Below are 20,832 nucleotides of genomic sequence, written 5' to 3'. Positions count from 1 at the left end.
CACTTAAAGGACAAAGACAGGATCTTCAGAGCACACTGGCTCAGTGGATTATCTGTGTGGTTGAGCTCTGGGTTCAGATAAGAGACCCTGCCTCAATTAATAAGGTAAAAAGCAATCAAGAGATTCCTGATGTGTGTGTTGGATCTCCACATGTGCGCACGCACACATGCGTATACACACCACAGACACAGTATGCATACAACAATAAGAGTAAAGAAATTCAGGGCTGGAGAGAGGGTTTTAATAATTAAGAGCACTTGTTGCTGCTCTTCCAGAAAACCTGGGTTCGATTCCCAGAACCCACATTTGTGCTCACAATAGTTTGTAACTCCGGTTCCAGGGCATCTGACACCCTCTTCTGGCTTGCAAAAACACCAGGCATGTAGGTGGTACACAGATGTACATGCAAGCAACTACCCATACACATTATCCAGATTTAGCTCTCAAATCTTTTTTTTTTTTTTTTTTTTTTTTTTTGGTTTTTCGAGACAGGGTTTCTCTGTGTAGCTTTGTGCCTTTCCTGGATCTCGCGCTGTAGACCAGGCTGGCCTCGAACTCACAGAGATCCGCCTGCCTCTGCCTCCCGAGTGCTGGGATTAAAGGCGTGCACCACCACCGCCCGGCTAGCTCTCAAATCTTTTAACAGAGTTTGTTAAAAAGTATTTTGTTAAAATACTTTGCAGAAGTATTTTAAAGTAAGTCTAAGGCATTTAATTTCTATCCTTATACATGTCTGTTTTCACCTTTTAAAAACAGCCATTTTCTTACCGTAACTACAACATACCTGAAAAAATGGCATTACTTCTTTGATATCATTTAATACCTAGTGCATAGTCATATTTTAATGAATGTCTCACAAATATTTTTGACAGTTATTTTCTTCATATTGAAATCAAATATTTACTTGCTGTGTCAGAACTTTGGAGAGAAAAGATTCTTAATTCTGCCCCATATCTAAAGAGTCTCTTGGAGTGTGAATCTGTTATTCTTTCCCAGTTAGTGAGGATATATCTGTTTTCGCATGTGGAACCAGGGTGTTTTCCACACTGAGGGATGAATGTGAAAGTGTGAGATGCCTGTAACAGAGACCCAGAACCCCCTAGAAGCAAGTGTGCGCTAGCAAGAGGGCTCAGCTAAAATGAACCTCCAAGTTAAATTCATGTTGGCGAGTGTGGTGTTGGCTTTGGTTGGAACCATCCTCCCTCCTGCTTTTTCTTCAAGTAACAGCATCAGACAGTGAGAGGCAGGACAGCTAAAGATCTAGGATGGTGTTCCAGCCCTCAGTTACAGAAACCCTTTTTATAGGACAACTTCTGCTTCTGATTTTTATTTTTTTATTTTTTTATTTTTTTATTTTTTGGTTTTTCGAGACAGGGTTTCTCTGTGTAGCTTTGCGCCTTTCCTGGGACTCACTTGGTAGCCCAGGCTGGCCTCGAACTCACAGAGATCCGCCTGGCTCTGCCTCCCAAGTGCTGGGATTAAAGGCGTGCGCCACCACCGCCCGGCGATTTTTATTTTTAAAGAAGTGGGGATGATTAGAATCATAGAGGTAGCATTTTAGCAGACTTTCAGTATAATATAATAATAATAGATTCTTTTAAAATGAGATCCAACTGAAATGGGACCATTATAAGACATTTAAGAGGTTGGAAAGGGAACATGTTACTGTAATTACTCCATCTTCCATCTCAGTGAACAGTAGACTAGTGTGCACATGAAATATTTGCAAGCCAGAGGTTGATGCACACCTTAATCCTACCACTTGGAAGGGTGAAGCAGGAGGATCACAAGTTCAAGGCCAGCCTGGGCTCCATACTGAGACCCTATCTCCAAAAATCCAAAACCAGACAAACCAAAGAAGACAAATATATTTTCAAGTACACCATATCGGCTAAAGATAAAATCTCAGCCTTGGCTGTAAGGCAAGTGTGATTACCAAAATACTTTATTGTACACATCTTTGTACTTAGTGGCAGTCAGTAAACATCGTATGATGAAATAAGTACATACTGAGATGGGTAGAATTCCTAGATACCAGAGTCATTTATTCAACTGAGTATTTGAAAACATCCTAAGGAATATATAAGAAGTCATTAGTAATGTTTGTATTTGGGGATTGGGCAGGCCTCAAATGGCATAATGACATAGAAGTGGACGGAAATACTTTCATTGACCTGTGTACTACTGTTTATTGCAGTAATGTTTTGATCTTATTTTAAAGTTGATAATTTAATTACATTACAACTATTGCTGTAATCTTGTTCCAGTGAATTAAATCACTAGCCATCCTTTCAATATTTCAGATTTCTGTTGATGCTGAACAAGTCAGAATAGAACTGGAGCCACGAGATAAAGCTAAATCTTTGGGCACAATTCAGCAAACGAGAAGGCAGAAAATGCAGCAGAAGTAAGAGCTATGACTACACCAAGGGCCTGCTCTTGTTCCTTAGGCTCTGACTGCCCGTTATGACTGTGATTTCTAGATACTCATCAGTTTTGCATAAATATGCATTATGGTGTTTGCATTTTCAACTTTTTGTCTCCTCTGATGACCAGAAAATCACAAGATGTGGAATCTGTCCAAGAAGTTGAGGGTCCTTACTGGCAGAGAGTCACTCTCATCCTGGAGTTACTGCAGCACAAAAAGAAGCTCAAAGGCCCGCAGATACTGATTCCAACTCTCTTTAACTTGCTGTCAAGGTAATGGCATGGCTTTGGTCTGTGAGACACTAGGGTGGTAAAAATTTGCCCATGTTGGTCTGTCTTTCTCTTTTGAGATACTCTTCTTGTTTCGACTGTCCGTTAAAGGAAGGTGAAATACTGTGGTTGAAATACTGAGAAATGGTTTTAGTTACCCGTTGCCGATTTCCATAGCTGACCTCCTCCTGTGCTGTGTAGTACCTGACCTCATCTTTCTGCCTGCTCTCCTACTCAGCTTCCAGTGCCATATCCGTCACTTGTATTTTAAGGGTGCTGTGTGACAGACACCTGCTGTGTTTTTAGTTGTAAATTCTTAGAAAGCATAACTGTAGAGTTTGCCACTGAGTTGAGGAATGCTCTCATTAGAAAAGTCAAGTAATTCTCCACATTGCTAGAAGATTGCAAGTAGGTTAGTGCAAAGTACATAGAGAGGAGAAATAATCTGATGTGCTACTTGGTTGTAGGAGGAAAAAAACTAGAATTTGAAATCTTACATTTTAGACTGTTTACTGATAGTATTTTCTTTACTCCTTATTGAATAAGCTCTGAACAGTAGTCATTAATGTGACTGGATTAATTTTTACCTTCTGAATCGTTTCTCTTTTGGGGTTCCTGAAGGTGTTTAGAACCTTTGTCATCGGAGCAGGGGAACGTGGAATACACTAAGCAATTAATTCTGAGTTGTTTGCTTAACATCTGCCAAAAACTCTCCCCAGATGGTGGCAGAATCCCTAAAGGTATGTATTTGGTGGAAGGGAAGGGCAGAAAAACCATCTGCTTTGCCCATGAGTGTACCAACCACTCAGACCTTTTCCTTTCCCTCCACTGTAGAGGTTGTAGATGAGGAGAAGTTCAATGTAGAATTGATAGTACAGTGTATCCGCCTCTCGGAGATGCCGCAGACTCACCACCATGCCCTTCTCCTTCTGGGTACTGTTGCTGGGATATTTCCGGTAAGTGAACGGTGTAAGACTTGAGTGGCTGTTCTGAGTCTTTTCTTCCCTGGAAATGCATTGGTGTGTAGTGATTTAAATTCATGAGGCAGAGGATTGGGGGCTCAGTGGTAGAGCTTTTGTTTGGCAAATGGAAGACCCTGGATTTGGTTCCCAGTGTTGCCAAAGAGTAAGCAGCAGCTTCTGTTAGTAAAGTAAAAATGATAGTGACTTTCTCACTGGGATGTGGTGGGGCTTGAGCTGGACGGTGTGTGGTTAGTTCTTATATAGTATCTGACACACGGTAACCATCCAGGAAGGTTAGCCTGCCAATTCCCAGAAGATCCTAAACAGACAAGACCAAAACATGAGTTTGATGATCATGAACTTCCTGAAGAAGTGACAGCCGTCGCAGTAGTAGAACTCCTGGCTACTGTAGTGGATGCAGAGTGTGTTTTGTCATTTTGATGTCACTGTCCCCCAGTCATGGATAGTGCTGCATATCTCTTCGTGTTCATCTGCTTTCCCAGAGTTCTTACGTACTTTGACCATTTGTCTGTTTGGAAACTTAAGATCTGCCCATTTTTGTGTGGTTTTATTTCTGGTAGTCTAGAGCATTAACCTTGTGCATGCCAGGCAGGCGCTCTGCTGTTGAGCTCTAGCCCTAGCCCCGCCCCCTTGCCTGTTTTTGAGGAAAGATAGCTCTATTTTTATTAGTGATTTTTTAAAACAAATCTTTAGTATTTAAAATAGAAAATTGGTGAAAATTGTTCTTTATTTCAGGATAAAGTTCTTCACAATATCATGTCTATTTTTACATTCATGGGAGCCAATGTCATGCGCCTGGATGATGCTTACAGTTTTCAAGTTATTAGCAAGACCGTGAAAATGGTCATTCCAGCACTTATTCAGGTAAGCTGTTTGGATGCCACCATCATTGTTACTGTTTTTAATTTTTACAGTTTTCTTGTAAATGCCAATTTGGAAGCACTCAGATTCTTCTGTGTCCTGAATTTTACAGTAGTGAAGCCGGTAAATGAGCTTACAAATTAACCACATTTTCTGGTACTGCCATCAAATATGTTAAATCTGGTTCCACTGAATTACCCTAGTGTAGCCATGAGAGCGTTTTGACATCATGATGAGTACATTTATATTGACTGTTTCATAATTTGATAATGAACTTTTTAGATCAAGAATACAATAAAGAAAAAATAAGAGAAAGGAACTTTTACAGCTTTTTTTTTTTTTACAATGTCAAATTTATTAACATGCAATTTAACACAGGTTTTCTAAGCATGGTCTGAGCCAAGACTCAGAGAGAACATTGTCTTTACCAGTGGGAAACCAATATGGGAAGTGAAAAGTAGCTTCAAGCAAAGAAAGGTGGTTATCTGTTCTCACTTCTTAATATCATTTGTCGTGCTTTTGACTGTTCTGGGGATAAATATATTCACACCATCTCCTTTTAATTCTTAGTGTTAGGTTGGTGTTTCTTCAATACATTGGCATGTGTAGATGTAACCAACCTTCTTATTAAATAAGAAACACAGAACCAATGCAAAGAAGAAAGCCAAGAGGTCAGAGCTAAGAGCTAAAACCTTACCCTTCCTCCTGCGGTGGTCCTACCTCTCCGAACCAGAGCTACCCCTGTGTTAAAGTCTTTATATAGCGTTCCTGTTCTGCCTTCTCATTGGTTGTAAACCCAACCACATGACTGCCTCCTCACAGCCTGTCTGTATAGGCCTCCAGGTTTTCCATGATTGGTATTGATTAAAGGCATGTGTATCCAATAATGGCTGTATCCCTGAACACACAGAGACTTACCCAGCTCTGCCTACCAAGTGCTGAGATTACAAGAGTACACCACCACTGCCCTGCTTTCCTATGGCTTGCTAATAGCTCTGACCCCTGGGCAACTTTATTTATTAACCTACAAATAACATTTTAATACAAATAAAATATCACCATAGGTATGTGCAGGGTCTAATGTGTTTCTGTGTGTATACGTACATTAGTTACCAAAGGAATAAGTAAATGGCTAAAGAGTTGAGAATAAGGAAATGTCTACATGGTCTAAGATAACCAGAAAAATTCATAAGAAACAGGATTTGAACCAATAAAAGGGAGGGCACAGTTTGTATAGAAATATGACAGAGCCATCTGTAGCATGGGAAAGAGCATGTGCTGTGTGAGTGAAGAGGGGCAATGCAGTTAGCAGGGACTTGTTGATAGAATTAGAGGGCCTTGGGGTTAGTCTTTCAGTTCTTTAATTCATTCTCCCATTCAGTCCCTTTGTTTTGATTGTGGGTACCAGAGTCAAAGGAATTGAACTTGGCTCTGGAAGCAGTGGGGAGCTGTTGGCCTTCTCTGTGCTGTGCTGCTTAGATTCTGCCTGTATGAGGATGCTTGTGCAGCTGTCTGTCATTTCCTGCCTCCTGTTGCTCTCCTTTGTGTGTGCATCTTGTTTTGTACAGGTAGATGATAACTCCAGGGAGGCAAAGCCAGCACCCTATGCTATATTTCTGTCAGAACCAAGTAGTACCTGCGATAAGATAGACACTCACTAAATTTTCATTGAGAGGCCTAGTCCTTCTGCAAGCTGGTTTTGAAGAAGGTTATTTGTGCTTACTCAAGTCCCTCCTTGGTCTTTTGCAGTCTGATACTGGAGACTCTATAGAAGTCACTAGAAACGTTGAAGAGATTGTGGTGAAAATCATTGGTGTATTTGTGGATGCACTTCCACACGTGCCGGAGCACAGGCGCCTGCCCATCCTTGTCCAGCTTGTCGACACGATAGGTGCAGAAAAATACCTGTGGATTCTCCTCGCCCTGCTCTTTGAACAGTATGTCACTAAAACAGTGCTGGTGGCTGCTTATGGAGAAAAGGTCAGAATATTGGGTGGGATGGTAAAGAAGGAGTGGGGTGATGATGTCACGTGGGCCTTGGGATATTGTCCAGTATGGAACTAGCACTGCCTAATATGCATTGTTTGATGGTGCTTGCCCAGAAGCTTTTTCAAGATAGTTTCTGGTTTTCTTTAAGCTTTCAGAATGTGTAGACCCAGAACATCTTTAAATAACAACAGAACATCTTCTAAGGGTCCTTGACTTTTTCTAAGCAATGGGTCTGGAGCCTCAGCTCTGGTTCTGTTTTAAGCCCAGCAGAGTGGGGTGTTGAAACAGGGCCTCTGGAAACTGCCTGTGGGGGTACTGTGTGAAGGGAGGGCCTGGCCAGCCATATGGAAGAGCCAGAGCTTATAGATCCCAAACTGACGGGCCTGGGAAGAGGCAAACAGTTCTTGTACATCAGTCATCCTCTGATATCTTCCTGGTGTCCTGGGTTCCTGTGCAGGTCTTTGAAGGAATTCATACCTTTCTCATCTGGTGACAACTTGGAGGGAAAAGCACATACTGCTGAAGGATGTGTTCTGGGTGTGTCCTTAATGTATGTATGCCTGCCTACTAATGTACTTGTTAGGCAGTTTTTGTGACCTTTTCCCTTTCTTTCCAAACAGGATGCTATTTTAGAGGCAGATACTGAGTTCTGGATTTCAGTCTGTTGTGAGTTCAGTGTCCAGCATCAAGTCCAGAGCTTGATGCATCTCCTCCAGTACCTAGAAAAGCTGCCAGAGGAAAAAGAAGGTAATCACGGGTCAGGTGTTGGGTACCATCTAACTGAGAGCTGAGGAGGAACAGAAGGAAGGCGGCAGTCCTTGGAACCCGAGTGTGTCCGTAGAAGATCAAGAACTATGGGTTTTAAGTGGTCTACCAGAGGCCCCTGACCACAGTACCTCTAACGCCCTATTAGCTCTATCTGAAGTTCTAAGATACACATCTTCAGACCAGTGTTTCATGTGGAGGTGTCCTCCTTCAGCCTGTGGACCTCAGCCCTCAGGAACTCACCCAGAGCTAGAGTGCCGTCTGATTGTCTCCGTTTCCCATTCTGTTGTACTTTCTGCTTTGACTCACTCTTCTCAGGCCTGTGGGGCGGCTGCTTCCTTCGTCAATACGCTCCCATGGCTCACTGCTGTGGCTCCTGTCACTCACTGCTCAGGCGGAGGAAGAGTCTGGTGTCCTAGCTGAGCATAGTTGTGTCTGAGATGGCGTCCCGCTCACCATGCTACACCTGAAAGCTCAGTGGACAGATGATTGTAGGTGAATAAAGTTATCTGTTTTGTTGCTGTTTTTCAGAAGCCACTCCCAAGACAGTATCTAGTAAGAGTGAAGTACAAGACGTAATGTTACCAATCTTTAAGGTGGACACTCACACAAGCAAGCAACTTCGGCATTTTAAATATCTGTCAGTGTCCTTCATGGCCCAGCTCCTGGCTTCCAATCATTTCCTTAAAAAGGTGATGTGTTCTTTAAGTGTGTTTATGCTAAAACGTGATCTTGCTTTTGCCAAAGAACGGTATTTTAGACTCGCAAAAAATAGCTTGGCAAATGTCTTGTGAAATCTGAGGCATGCCTAGAAAGATAATGAAAAAACAGTATACTTCACCATGTAGACCTGTTGGGCACTATCCACCAGAGTTGAGACTCAGTAACTTCATTCTCAGCAGTATAGACTCAGCAGAAGCATGTGAGGATGCACACCACCAGGTATTTCCAGGCAAATGGGGGATAGCATTATTCATGCCAGCCCCAGACTGCTAACAAACCAAGTGTCTGCTGGTCCAGTGAATAAACTGCCTGGTTCTGAGGGGAGATGGTGAACAACACAGCCGTCTCATGACCCTTTCTCAGGAAGCTATGATTTATAACATGGTCGTGGATAAAGTGTTGGTGCCTCTCCAAATTCAGGAACTAAGGTGCCTTCTGTCATCCCTTTTATGCAAGAAAAGAAATGGAGCGTGAGAATCAGGAAGAAGGAGGACCAACAGTCTCCTAGCCCTGTCCCTGAGTTCTGCAGCTTCCTGATAGAGATGGTGTGGTAGGGTATCTCCATAAGATAACAGCCACCTGTCTCACTGCCGTAGAATGTTACCATTGGTTTAAATTCAGGGAGAAACTTGATAAGCAATACAACATAAATAAAGTACTGAAAATTCAACCTAATGAAATGTTGACAAATATTCTGAGAGAACTTCCAGGACTTTTTTTTCTCTTTGAGACAGGGTTTTTCTGTGTAGCCCTGGCTGTCCTAGAACTTCCCTGTCTCTGCCTGTCTCTGCCTCCTGAGTGCTGGGATTAAAGGCTTGTGCCATTACCACCCAGCTAATTTCCAGAATCTTAAAGGGCACAAAAGAATACTTGAAAAACAGAGACAGTCTTCATACATATGAAGACACAACCCACTGTTGAGCTGACTAGATGGGTCAGTGGGTAGACCCCTCCTGCCAAGCCTGATGACCTGAGTTTGATCCTGGGAACCCACATAGTGGTGAGAACCCATTCCTGCCAGCTGTCCTCTGACTCCACACATGCACTGTAGCATACATGAGAGTAAATATATGCACATGTACATTAAATAAATTGATTTTTTTAAAAACCCACTGTTCAAAGATTTTAGTTCTCTAGATTAACATAAGCTCAATGCACTTCCCTAGTTAACTTCTTAAAAAATGATCTTGATGTGCAGAGGACATGTTAGCAAAATGTTAGAGAAAGAGTAATCAGATGAGTCAGTGCAACTGACCACCAAGCTGAGACGAGAAACAGCACCTACATGGAGGTAAATAGGAAAAGTAGCAGACGGTTTACAAATCCACAAAGAAAGAGCTGTTCAAGTACTAATGTTGGCATGGTTTGTTCCTATTTGTGGGGAAAAATGAGTCTGCTTTCACACCATGTACATCAAATAATTTTAGGTATGGTAAAAACTTTGATGTGAAAAACAACACCTAGAACTTTTAAAAGAAAATCAAGGAGAACAATATTGTGATCAAAGGAGAAATAATTTTTCTTTCCAACTTTGATTCAACAAAATGCCACCATTAGCAAAGTAGAAGGAAAGCTGCAGACTTAGATTAGTGCATTTGTGGATAACAACATCTGTTTCCATCACAACCCTGGCAAAGAATAGTTTTGATGAAGAGGAACCACAAATGGTAGTTAGTACTTGCTACAACTCAAGTGCCCTAGAGAGCAAAGCAAGAAATGGAGACTAAATAAGAAGCTGCCTGCTGCCTATCGAAGTGGCAGAAACAGCAAAGCTGTTCATAGCAAGAGATGCAAGGATACGGGACCAGACGTGTAGCGGTAGGTAGTGTGATGTGCACAGACAGCCACTTTAGAAACCGCTTAGCAGATTGCTAAGAGGGGAGGTAAGCCTGCCCAGATAGATGCTTAAGAGATTTATAAAAAGCCGGGCGGTGGTGGTGCACACCTTTAATCCCAGCACTCGGGAGACAGAGGCAGGCGGATCTCTGTGTGTTCGAGGCCAGCCTGGGCTACAGAGTGAGTTCCAGGAAAGGCTCTCAAAGCTACACAGAGAAAGCCTGTCTTGAAAAACAACAACAACAAAAAGGAGATTTATAAAAATGTTCTCAAGCTTTATTAGTGCAGGAGATGATCCCTAATCTGAGCTTGGTAGAAATGCTTCAAAATTCAAAACTTTTGAAACCACATACTTGACACCATAAATAGAAAATTACACCCCTGACTTCATATGTCAGGCCACCACCCAGACAAAAGCAAATGAAAAATACAGCATGAAATTACCCTCAGGCAATAAGATAATTTCATGTTTAGACATGTATCTCTTCCTGGGCATCATTTGTATGCAAATTTTCCAAAATGAAAACAATCTGAAATTGAAACAGGTCTCATCTCAAGCATTTTAGGTAAGGGGTGATACTCAGTCTATGAGAGGAAAAACAAAAACTGGACATGAATTAACTGTCTAACAATCAAGGGAAGTGGTCAAGTATATTTATAGAGGAACAATATGTACAAGATAGGTTTCCATGCACTGGTATTAATAATCTGATGTATGTACTGTTGAGAAACTTTTGGTTTGGTTTGGGGTTTTTTTTGAGGGGGAGGGTTGGGTTTTGTTTGTTTGTTTAGTTGGTTGGTTGGTTGGTTGGTTTTGGGTTTTTTTGTTGTTGTTTTTGTTTGTTTATTTGAGACAGGGTTTCTCTGTATAGCCTTGGCTGTCCTGGAACTTGTGGTGTAAACTAGGCTGGCCTGGAGAATGCTGGGATTAAAGGCGTGAGCTGCCGCTGCCCAGCCAGTTTAGAAACTTAATGGCAGATTCGGGCTGTCTTTGGTGGTCTGGGATACAGGAAGGGTAGGCCAGGAAGCAGTTACATGGTGGACCACAGCAGTTTCCATGACTGAGCCCCCAGGGTCAGACTTTCACAACAGAAGCATTGCTCACTGCTGTGCTTTTCTGAGTCTCGCTGTGCTTTACAGGTACTGCAAGCCTAGTTAAGTGGCTGCAGCCAGTGAGGGTGGTCTGAACCTGATTAACCTGTAATATGAGAGGAGTTTCCGGGGCAGGATTGGGGGAATAGTCTGTTTCTTTAACCTACATCAAATGACTTCAGCATCCATACTGTCCTCATGAGCTTCTTTCATCCGTAGGTGGTTGAAAGTGGTGGTCCTAAGGTCCTGCACGGCCTTGAAGAGAGGTATGTCGGTTCCTTTTTGACTTTTTTGGGAATAATTAAACTTGCAGAGGAACTGGAAGAACGTAACAGATACACACAGTCTGTCCACGTTTACTGTCGATTTGCACCTGGGCTTTCTCATTCTTGCTTAAGACATTCTTTGCCCTGAATACTTTGCTCCAAGCCAGAGTGATGATTCCCTGGACTGGTTATCCTCTAGATAACCCACAAGTAGAGTGATAATCTTGCTTCTCCTTTTCCTCCTGGAGTAATTCTGAAATACTAAGTTGCCTTTTCTGAGTGTGCCTCTGTTTTAGGTTGCTAGAAACAGTCCTCGGCTACATCAACACAGTAGCACAGTCCATGGAGAAGAATGCAGACAAACTGACGGTGAAGTTTTGGCGAGCTCTGCTCAGCAAAGCTTACGACATGCTGGATAAGGTAGGCTTTCACTTTCCCTTGTAGTTACCACGTTAGTTACTAGTTTCATGTCACTGTAGAATTATTTAGCTTAAACTTCCACTTTAACAGTACACTTAGAGCAGTATCTTTCCTTGATGTGAGAAAGCTCAAGTTTTTCTCATTGGAATCTCTTAATGTCTAGAAACAAACCTGTGTGAAAAACAGTGTTTCCCTACCAGTGATAGGAAGCTGTGCCTCAGTATATCTGATGAAGAGTTGATTATGTATATATAATGCTCTGCTTCATTGAAGTGGGATAATATAAAAAGGCCACTTAGGTGTAATAGATAAATGACTGACCTTGAAGTTAGGGCATGACTTGGAGTAGTGTACTTCCTTTTAGTGTTGGGTTTTTCGTTTTGTGACTAATAACAACTACTTGAAAGCTGTTATAAGAATTATATAAGAAAGCATGTATGAAAATGTCTGGTACCACAGGGCTTATAATAAACAAGAGTCTGAGTTGGACATTGTGATTTGTGGTATATGCCTATCATCCCAGCAGTCAAATCTGGGTTCAAGGCCAGCCTGGGCTACATAGGTATACTTTCTGTCTAAATAATAAGAACTCATTATGACAGAGTTGATTTTCTCTTTTCCCCTTTTGTGTTAAATGTTCCTTTCTCTGTAGGTCAATGCTTTGCTGCCTACAGAAACATTCATCTCTGTGATTAGGGGCCTGGTGGGCAACCCCCTGCCATCTGTTCGTAGGAAAGCTCTGGATCTTTTGAATAACAAGCTACAGCACAACACATTCTGGAAGAAGAAAATGGTAAGTGAAGACCCTTTTGCAAACCCAATTCCCCCCCCCCCCCCCCCCCCCCCCCCCCGCTTGTTACAGAGCTGCGTTTAGCTCCCCAACAGTTCTCAAGTACACCATTTAACATGGAAGGATATTACTATCTGAGTTAGCATACTGTGTGTGTATGTGTGAGAGAGACATGTGTTGTTCGTTCTCATGCTGTAGATGTGTTAAGGTCAGGGGGTGGAATTCAGCTGAATGCACTTCGGCTTGCTGTGGACCATGCAGCCATTAGTATATTTTGATCTTTCCTCACTGGGATGCTGTGTTTGGAGCAGAAGTAGGTCAGACAGCATATGCATTTGCTTAGCAGTAAGGAAGGTAGATGGAACTATGCGGGTGACCCTTGGAGACCAAGACAAGAGGCTCTCAGGTTCAGCCCCTGTCCAGACTGCATAGCGAGTTCAGGTCAGTCTGGGCAGCTTAGGGAGACCCTGTCTCAGAAGTCAAACAAAAAGAGGGCTGGGGATGTAGCTCCGTGGTAGAACACCTGTTTAACATGATCAGGGTCCTAGCTAATGTCACTCACTACACTGGGGATTAGGGAGGAACAGTTGCCTGATTGTGGTTGTGTGGCTTGGGACTTGGGTCTGGATTTCGACCAGATCACACAGACCCAGGCAGGGAAGATGGGAGAGGAGACTGGCCCTCCTTGTGGCTCTGATTATTGGTCATTTTGACTGCCTCTTCAGGTTCACCGCTTTCTAAAACTGGTTCCGGTCCTTCTGGCCATTGTGCAGCATAAGAAAAAGGAGGCAGAAGACGAACAAGCGATTAACAGACAGACAGCACTATACACCCTAAAGCTCCTATGCAAAAACTTTGGAGCAGGGAACCGAGAGACTTTCATACCAGTTCTGAGTGCTGCAGTAAGGCTGATAGCACCAGAGAAAAAAGAGGAGAAAAACGTCCTGGGAAGCGCCCTGCTATGCATAGCAGAGGTGACCTCCACTTTGGAAGCGCTGGCCATCCCTCAGCTTCCCAGGTACCTTGGAACAGGAACCACTACAGCAAAAAAGGGGGAAATACCTTGCGGACTCTTTGGCTTCTTGAATAGAAAGTACATGAAAGGAAACTTGTGAAAGAATTGATCTCCTCTTCTCACTGGACAGTGTTGTGACCTTCAGACACATTACTTGGTGATGTTCTTCCTTTGTGGAATCAATGTGCTTAGGGTGCAGTGGTGTCATTCCCTGTTGAGAAGCATGGCCAGAGCAGCCTTTTGCTGCCACAGAAGGAAGCTCAATGCTCCTGACTCTGCTTTTGGCTCTGTGCAGCTGTGGCAGGTTGCTTATCTTAAAGCTCTGCCATCTGTAAGGCAGGGGCATCCCTACCCACCCCTCAAGGTTCCCTTTATAGGCCTTGCCATGCTTTGTGTACAGTCTTGACACCCAGCACATGTTCCAGGATTGAGAAACATTCCCCAATAGTTACCAATGTGTCGGCACTGTTGGCACCCAGAATTTCTTGTACCGAGTAGTGTAAAGTGTGTAAGCAGTATTCTGCATGTTGTGGGTTAGTGTTGTAGCAAGCACAGCAGGCTGAGGGCTTTTCTTCATATCCCCAGTTCCCTTCTTCACTGTGTGTCTGAGGTTAACGCTGCTCTAATGCACATGTCCCTTCTTGCCAGCCTGATGCCATCGCTGCTGACAGCCATGAAGAGCACCAGTGAGTTGGTCCACAATGAGGTCTGCCTGCTCAGTGCCCTGGCTGCCCTGCACAGAGTTGTTGAGAACCTCCCACACTTCATCAGCCCCTACCTGGAAGGGCTTTTGACCCAGGTAGGCTTTGGCCAACTATAATATGCTACCCAGGGTGGCAAGGGAAACAGTTTTACGCATTCAATCCTTTTATTATTGGTTCTTTATTCATTACTGTTTGACAGACAGGATTCTTTTCCCAAAAGAGGTGTTTCTCTTTGTTGACATGTATCTTTTTTTTTTATTCTCTCTTTTGCTTCATCATGGACTAACAGGCAAGGATCACTTTTTAGTAGGTGGCTCTGTTTTTCAGTAGTATAAAATGTATTGCCTCATTTACCTCAGATCTTTGGGAATGGGCAGGTAGAGTTGCCTACTGTTCCTGTTGTTAACCAGTATGCTGTGGTTTTGATGAGCAAGCTCTCTTAACTGTGAGGTGTTTCATATAGTGGACTCCTCCTCTATAGGTGGAGTGCTTGGTTGCCTGTCAGCACACTGTAGGCAGGTTGGCATTTTGATTGAAAATACCCATGAGTGTCAGCCATTCATTGACAGGGTTATTAGTGTTCTGATGTGTGATCAGTTGCCATTTGTGAATCTGAGTCTTGACGTGACTACACTTGGGGCTCAAAGTCGCTGTCTCTTGCAAGGGAGCTAGGCCGCTGGAATCATCCTCGGCTGTTTTTAGTGAGGAAGAACCTGAGTTGTAGGAAAACCATCAGCTGAGGGCCCTTTGTGCTTCGATGCTTGTTTACCTTCCAGTTAGGAGAAGCATCTACCTAGTTTTCTCTGCACATAGTCAGTTTACTTTAAAAGAATTCTCTGCTCTGGCATTTGCGCTGGCTGTGTGCCATCCCCAAGCCTTTCTGTGGGTGTGGTTGTCAGCACAGTCCAGTGCCCTCAGTCCCTGTTTTTCACATTCCTGTAGGTGATTCACCTAGAGAAAGTCACTAGCGGAATGGGTTCTGCCTCACAGGCTAACATCCGCCTGACAGCTCTTAAAAAGACCCTAGCCACTAGGCTCTCACCTCGAGTCCTGCTGCCAGCCATTAGCAAGACTTTCAAGCAGATCCGGAAGAACTGGAAGGTGAGGTCATGTTGACTGTTAGATTTTGGAGAGGGAAGGTGGTACTGAAATGTAGAATGTTCTCTTCTGGGAGCATAGTATTCACTTCCTGTGAGGATGCATTGAGCTCTAAGACAAATCAAACTTACATTCTCTGCTGCATTCATGGTAGAATCACATGGGCCCATTTATGAGCATCTTGCAAGAGCACATTGGGGTGATGAAGAAGGAAGAGCTCTTGTCTCACCAATCTGAGCTGACCACCTTTTTCCTGGAAGCCCTGGACTTCCGGGCACAGCACTCAGAGGTGAGCTGGTCCCCACCCCCACGCCCTAAAACTGTCATCTCCCTGTCTGTGCAAGAGCCAGATCCAAATTAGCCGTGCAGCATTTGTCCTCGCCAGAGCACTGAGTCCATGCTGTCTAATTAGTTCCTTCACTTTCAGGATGATCTGGAGGAAGTTGGGAAAACGGAAAGCTGGATCATTGACTGTCTGGTGGCCATGGTGGTGAAGCTCTCTGAGGTCACATTCAGGCCTCTCTTCTTCAAGGTGAGGTCTTCTTCCCTGCATCTCCTGCTTACTGTAAGCGGCAGGCTGAGTAGATGTTCTCTCACTGTTCTCTCCTGGTTGTAGCTGTATGACTGGGCCAAGACAGAAGATGCCCCGAGGGACAGGCTGCTGACATTTTACAACCTGGCCAACTGCATTGCTGAGAAGTTGAAAGGCCTTTTCACTCTGTTTGCTGGCCACTTGGTGAAACCTTTTGCAGACACCTTGAACCAAGTAAACATCTCCAAAACAGGTTGGTAGCTCCTTTAGGCTAGTCCACCTGTCTAACACAGCAGTTAGCACGAGACCTGGAGCTCATAAAAGACTCTCATGTTCCTTGGCTTTTCTGCTAAGGATGGTGAATTTTTACTTTACTATATTTTCTCTTATGTTAGAACAAACAATAATCAGTTGACACAGAGAAAGTATAAAATGGGCATTATTAGTCTTTATTGGCAATAACTTTGTAATAGTAAATTGGAGGCTGGAGACAGTCCATTGGTAGAGTGCTTCCCTGATCCAGGTGAGATCGTGGGGTCCATCCCTGGGTTGGATTGGTTTATCCTCTGTTGCTAAGCAGCTGCAGTGACTGAACTTGCCCAACTAAGCATCACAGCCTTCACTCTGAAGGAGAGCCCCGCCTCTGAAAGGCATTGTTTGGAGTCCCCCCTTTCACAGCTTGGAGGTCATCCCCACAGTCTCTTCTGGTTGTAAGTGTGGTAGTGTCTGTAGACACCAGGAACTGAGCAGTTTGCCACTTGTACTCTTTCCCTACATACAGATGAAGCGTTTTTTGACTCCGAACAGGACCCGGAAAAGTGCTGCTTGTTGTTGGAGTTTATCTTGAACTGCTTATACAAGATCTTCCTTTTTGACACCCAGAATTTCATGAGTAAAGAGAGAGCAGAAGCCTTGATGATGCCACTGGTGGATCAGGTAACCCACTGGACAGTCTTTGGTCACTGAGGCTGCCTGGATCGGCTTTGCGGTTGTATGTGTGCTGCGGTTGTATGGTAACTTGCAGGACTTTTTTATAAGGTGTTTTTAGAGGAGGGATCCTTTATGAAAATGTTATTCAAAAACAGATTTTTCACAGTGTAACTTGTCTTCATTTTGGTGTTCACTGAGTTTTACTTGGGAGCTTTTGAAAAGGAACGAAATCCAATCTCATTGTCAGTTTACCCATTGAAAAGGTGTGGTGACTGTCAACTGAGCCTCACTGGGCATAGCTGCCCCCACAAGAAAGTACCCCTCCCGAGTCTTCTGGAGGGAGCGCTTTATGAAGGACCTTTGCAGCTATTTGAGCTCCAGGGGAAGAAAGTGGCCCTAGAGACAAGATTAGGGTGGGGGGAACCTACTTTTTGAGCCTGCTAATGTTATGAAAGGTGGTAAAACACACACTGCGGGTGGGTTCAGGCATAAGGAAAATGACCTATTGCTGACACCCAGCGGGTCTCTTCCCAGCTGGAAAACAGGCTTGGAGGAGAAGAGCGGTTCCAGGAACGGGTGACAAAGCACCTAGTACCCTGCATCGCACAGTTCTCTGTGGCCATGGCAGACGACTCCATGTGGAAACCCCTAAACTACCAGATTCTGCTGAAAACAAGAGACTCCTCCCCTAAGGTGAGTGCTGTGGGTCAGTCTCTGAAGCTAAAGCTGCATCCCTGCATCCCCCCACCCCTACCCCTGGGCATGGTCTAAATGCCTACTTATAGTCATGGACACCAGTCCCTGGGCACTGGTAGGGAGAGCCTGGCCCTAGGCCTCATTCCTAGAGGTCTGATCTACTATATAATATAGCTGAAGTTTTCCTGGTCATGCCTGGCCCATGGTCAGGACAAATCTCTCTCACCCGCCAGTCCTGCATCCAAGTAAACACACAGAGACTTATATTACTTATAAACTGTATGGCCGTGGCAGGCTTCTTGCTGTCTAGTTCTTATATCTTAAATTAACCCATTTCTATAAATCTATACCTTGCCACGTGGCTCATGGCTTACCGGTATCTTGCATCTTGTTTCTCATGGCGGCGGCTGGCAGTGTCTCCTGACTCAGCCTTCCACTTCCCAGAATTCCTCTCTCTTTGTCCCGCCTATACTTCCTGCCTGGCTACTGGCCAATCAGTACTTTATTAACCAATCAGAGCAACACATTCAGAGCATACAGAACATCCCACAGCAGTATAATAGAATTCTTGGGCTGGGGAAGATAGCCTAGTCGATGAAGTTTGATCTCCAGAACCCACATAAAAAGCCAGCATGCTGGTGTGTATCTGGGAGTATCTGGTGTGTATCCATGTAAAAATGAGAGACTTGCTGAAAAATTAAGGTGGTGGCCCCTGAGGAACAATACTTGAAGTTGGCCCCTGGCCTTCAGATGCATGTGCATACAGTGTACATGGCACCCACCACACACACATATCCAATAAAGAACTCCTTATTTCTTCTGCAGGTTCTTTATAAATAGCTCTATTTCCCAACCCCCTGGGCATAGTAGGCATAAGCATTAAAATACTTTTTCTAAATACCTCTGAGTCTCAACTAGTAAAAACTCCAAGTCATTCTTATTTTTTAATGTCGTTGTGCCCTGAGTTAAGTAATTGTGGTGTGTGCACAGAACACTCCTTCTGTTAGAGCAGAAATAAGTGCCATGGTACGTTAAGTGACGTTAACATTCCTTCCTTGGAATTTCTTAGCAGTTTTATTAATAAATCACCATCTCACAAACTATCTTAGGAGAATCTCACTGGATAAAGAGCCCAAAGCAGACTTTTAGTAGGATTTATTCAAACTGATTACATTTATTAGGAGTTGAGAACAGTAAAGCTATCTATTATAGGTTCTTACATAGTTGCAGAAACAAATTTATTTTAGTATTTTATTTGGATTGCATATTAAGGAAATCTTGATTAAATATAATTAATTACGAAAATTATTCCACATTAGAAAGGGGACTGTTTTGTTTTAGTGGCTTGCCGTCAATACTTTATAGCTGCTTGCATTGCTCATGAAAGACAGGGTATGTGGAGAGGAACATCCAAGCTTTTATTGAGTGCTGAAGTGAGACTAGCCCTGGGTGTCTTGGCCATACAGGGGCTGCCAGAGACGGCCGAGGCACTCCATCACCAGGTTGGTACCTTCTCTGGCAACCCAACAACCAACCTCCAGTTTAGTTACAGTTTGTGACTCCCTTAAGTTTGCATGTGTGGCTTTTGTGTTGTTGTTGTTTTGTTTTGGGGTTGTTTTGCTTTATGTTTATGTTTTACATTATGCCATCATGCATGTGTGGAGGTCAGAGGCCAACTTGCAAGAGTCATTTCTCTCCTTCCCCGTATGTGGTCCTGAGGAATGAACGCAAGCCACCACCAGCCTTGGTGGCAGTCCCCTTTACCCACTGAGCCATCTTACCGGCTCTTGCTTTTTTGTTGTGGTTGTAAAGGAAAAAACAATAATTTTTTTCACATTTTAAAGTGCTGCGGTGCTAAAACACAGTTGGAAAACCACTGATAAGTAGATTACCCTTATTCTGAGTAGCTCCCTTTGGCTCGATGGTCTACACTGAGTGATCACAGTGAGGATGTGAATACACGCAGTATAAAGAGCGCCGTCTCCAACAGCAGCGAGGGACAGATGAGACATTCTCATTCTTGATGCCTGTTCCTTCCAGGTGCGGTTTGCAGCCTTGATTACTGTCTTAGCAGTGGCTGAAAAGCTGAGAGAGAATTACATTGTTCTGCTTCCAGAGTCCATTCCTTTTCTAGCAGAGTTGATGGAAGGTAAGTCTGAAGCTAGTAAACAATGATGCAGATCCCGTGGCCACAGGCTTGTTTGTTTTGTCCTCTCTACTGTGCCTGGGGCACAGGTCAGGAAGCTGTCACCTCACTGTCACTGAGAGCAGCCTGCAGTGTATTACTGGTATCTACCCTGTGTTTGTGCTGCTCATATGGCCACAGTATTGTTTATGAAATAACTTCAGGTATTCACAGGAGTCATTTCTGTGCCATTAAGGACATAATCAGTTGTCCACTGGAATGATGAGCTATACTTTTGGTACTCAGTGTTAAGTGTTGACATAATCTTACAGTGAGTCACACTGTCCCTCTTTATAAGAATCTAAGAAACTGGAAACTCAGAAAGCTTTAAGACATTGATAATAGCACTAAGTGGCAGGGTGGGGCTGGTTTAAACAATACACCTCTTCATTGACATGCCTTTATATCATACCACCCAATGCCCTTCATATTAATTGGGGATGGTGAGGAAGAAGAGGTACTTCTGTATCTACTGGCTGTGCGTCTGGCCAGAAGCACACCCTTTGATGTCTGGTGTCTAACCAGGGAGAGATTCCTGGAAGAGAGGTCCCTCTGGAGCTTGGATTTGAATGTGTGCCCCTTTGTTTCTTGGGCCTCTTCAGCAGCCAAGAACAAGAACATGTCTGTGAGGAGTGGGGGTCAGTGGGGGAGCACCTCAGGTCACAGCCTGCTGGGTGCTTCCTGTGCCCTGATGGAACAGTGGCAGTTAGGCAGGACTGCTGGCAGGCCCTCTTCTAATCCTGGTTTTTGTTGTTAGATGAATGTGAAGAAGTGGAGCATCAGTGCCAGAAGACCATCCAGCAACTGGAGGCCGTGCTGGGGGAGCCGCTGCAGAGCTACTTCTAAAGCCGAAAGCGTACCCACTGCCTGTGCTCTGCTGAGAGTTCAGATTTATTCTCGTGGTTTATATGGGGGTGTGGTGCCATATTACTTTTGGTACTTTCACATCTGCCGATATTTAATGTTTACAGAATCCCTGCCTGTGTGGGCTCCCACAGTGGCCTCTCCTGCCCTTTGTACAGAGTTGCTAAGGAGTAAATGGGACGGTGTTTTATACAAACTGTCTGGTGTTTGTCTTTGTCCTGGCTGGTGTTCTGGATGAGACCGGCGTGTTTAATTTCAGTACCTGAGGCCTAGTGCTTCTCTGAAACACGAGGTCTTGCTGTTCCTTGCAGCACCTCGTGTGTGGTATACATATTGTGAGTACTACACCCACAGTAGAGCTCTGGGTCAAGAAGATGGCACATGCG

At 43.9% G+C, this 20,832-nt stretch overlaps 1 protein-coding gene across 1 annotated transcript in view; it reads left to right on the top strand.

Moving 5' to 3' along the window:
* Positions 1-20,645, top strand: part of Heatr1 (HEAT repeat containing 1) — a 48,949-nt gene extending 28,304 nt beyond the window's left edge. The window contains exons 25-45 of the mRNA XM_052727208.1: positions 2,304-2,407; positions 2,557-2,700; positions 3,319-3,437; positions 3,532-3,653; positions 4,416-4,544; positions 6,291-6,521; positions 7,151-7,277; positions 7,827-7,987; positions 11,166-11,212; positions 11,509-11,632; positions 12,285-12,425; positions 13,148-13,440; positions 14,086-14,236; positions 15,084-15,242; positions 15,394-15,528; positions 15,667-15,771; positions 15,856-16,024; positions 16,553-16,707; positions 17,236-17,394; positions 19,438-19,546; positions 20,340-20,645. Coding sequence (XP_052583168.1) covers positions 2,304-2,407; positions 2,557-2,700; positions 3,319-3,437; positions 3,532-3,653; positions 4,416-4,544; positions 6,291-6,521; positions 7,151-7,277; positions 7,827-7,987; positions 11,166-11,212; positions 11,509-11,632; positions 12,285-12,425; positions 13,148-13,440; positions 14,086-14,236; positions 15,084-15,242; positions 15,394-15,528; positions 15,667-15,771; positions 15,856-16,024; positions 16,553-16,707; positions 17,236-17,394; positions 19,438-19,546; positions 20,340-20,428 — 2,973 coding nt within the window. The 3' untranslated portion in view covers positions 20,429-20,645. The remainder of the gene's footprint in view (positions 1-2,303; positions 2,408-2,556; positions 2,701-3,318; positions 3,438-3,531; positions 3,654-4,415; positions 4,545-6,290; positions 6,522-7,150; positions 7,278-7,826; positions 7,988-11,165; positions 11,213-11,508; positions 11,633-12,284; positions 12,426-13,147; positions 13,441-14,085; positions 14,237-15,083; positions 15,243-15,393; positions 15,529-15,666; positions 15,772-15,855; positions 16,025-16,552; positions 16,708-17,235; positions 17,395-19,437; positions 19,547-20,339) is intronic.
* Positions 20,646-20,832: the final 187 nt, after the last annotated feature.

This window comes from Peromyscus californicus, unplaced genomic scaffold (assembly GCF_007827085.1).
Source record: "Peromyscus californicus insignis strain IS unplaced genomic scaffold, ASM782708v3 Scaffold_8__1_contigs__length_139910024, whole genome shotgun sequence".
Taxonomy (NCBI): Eukaryota; Metazoa; Chordata; class Mammalia; order Rodentia; family Cricetidae; genus Peromyscus; species Peromyscus californicus.
Note: the sequence above shows the minus strand (reverse complement) of the source record. Positions and strands in the feature narration are given on the sequence as shown.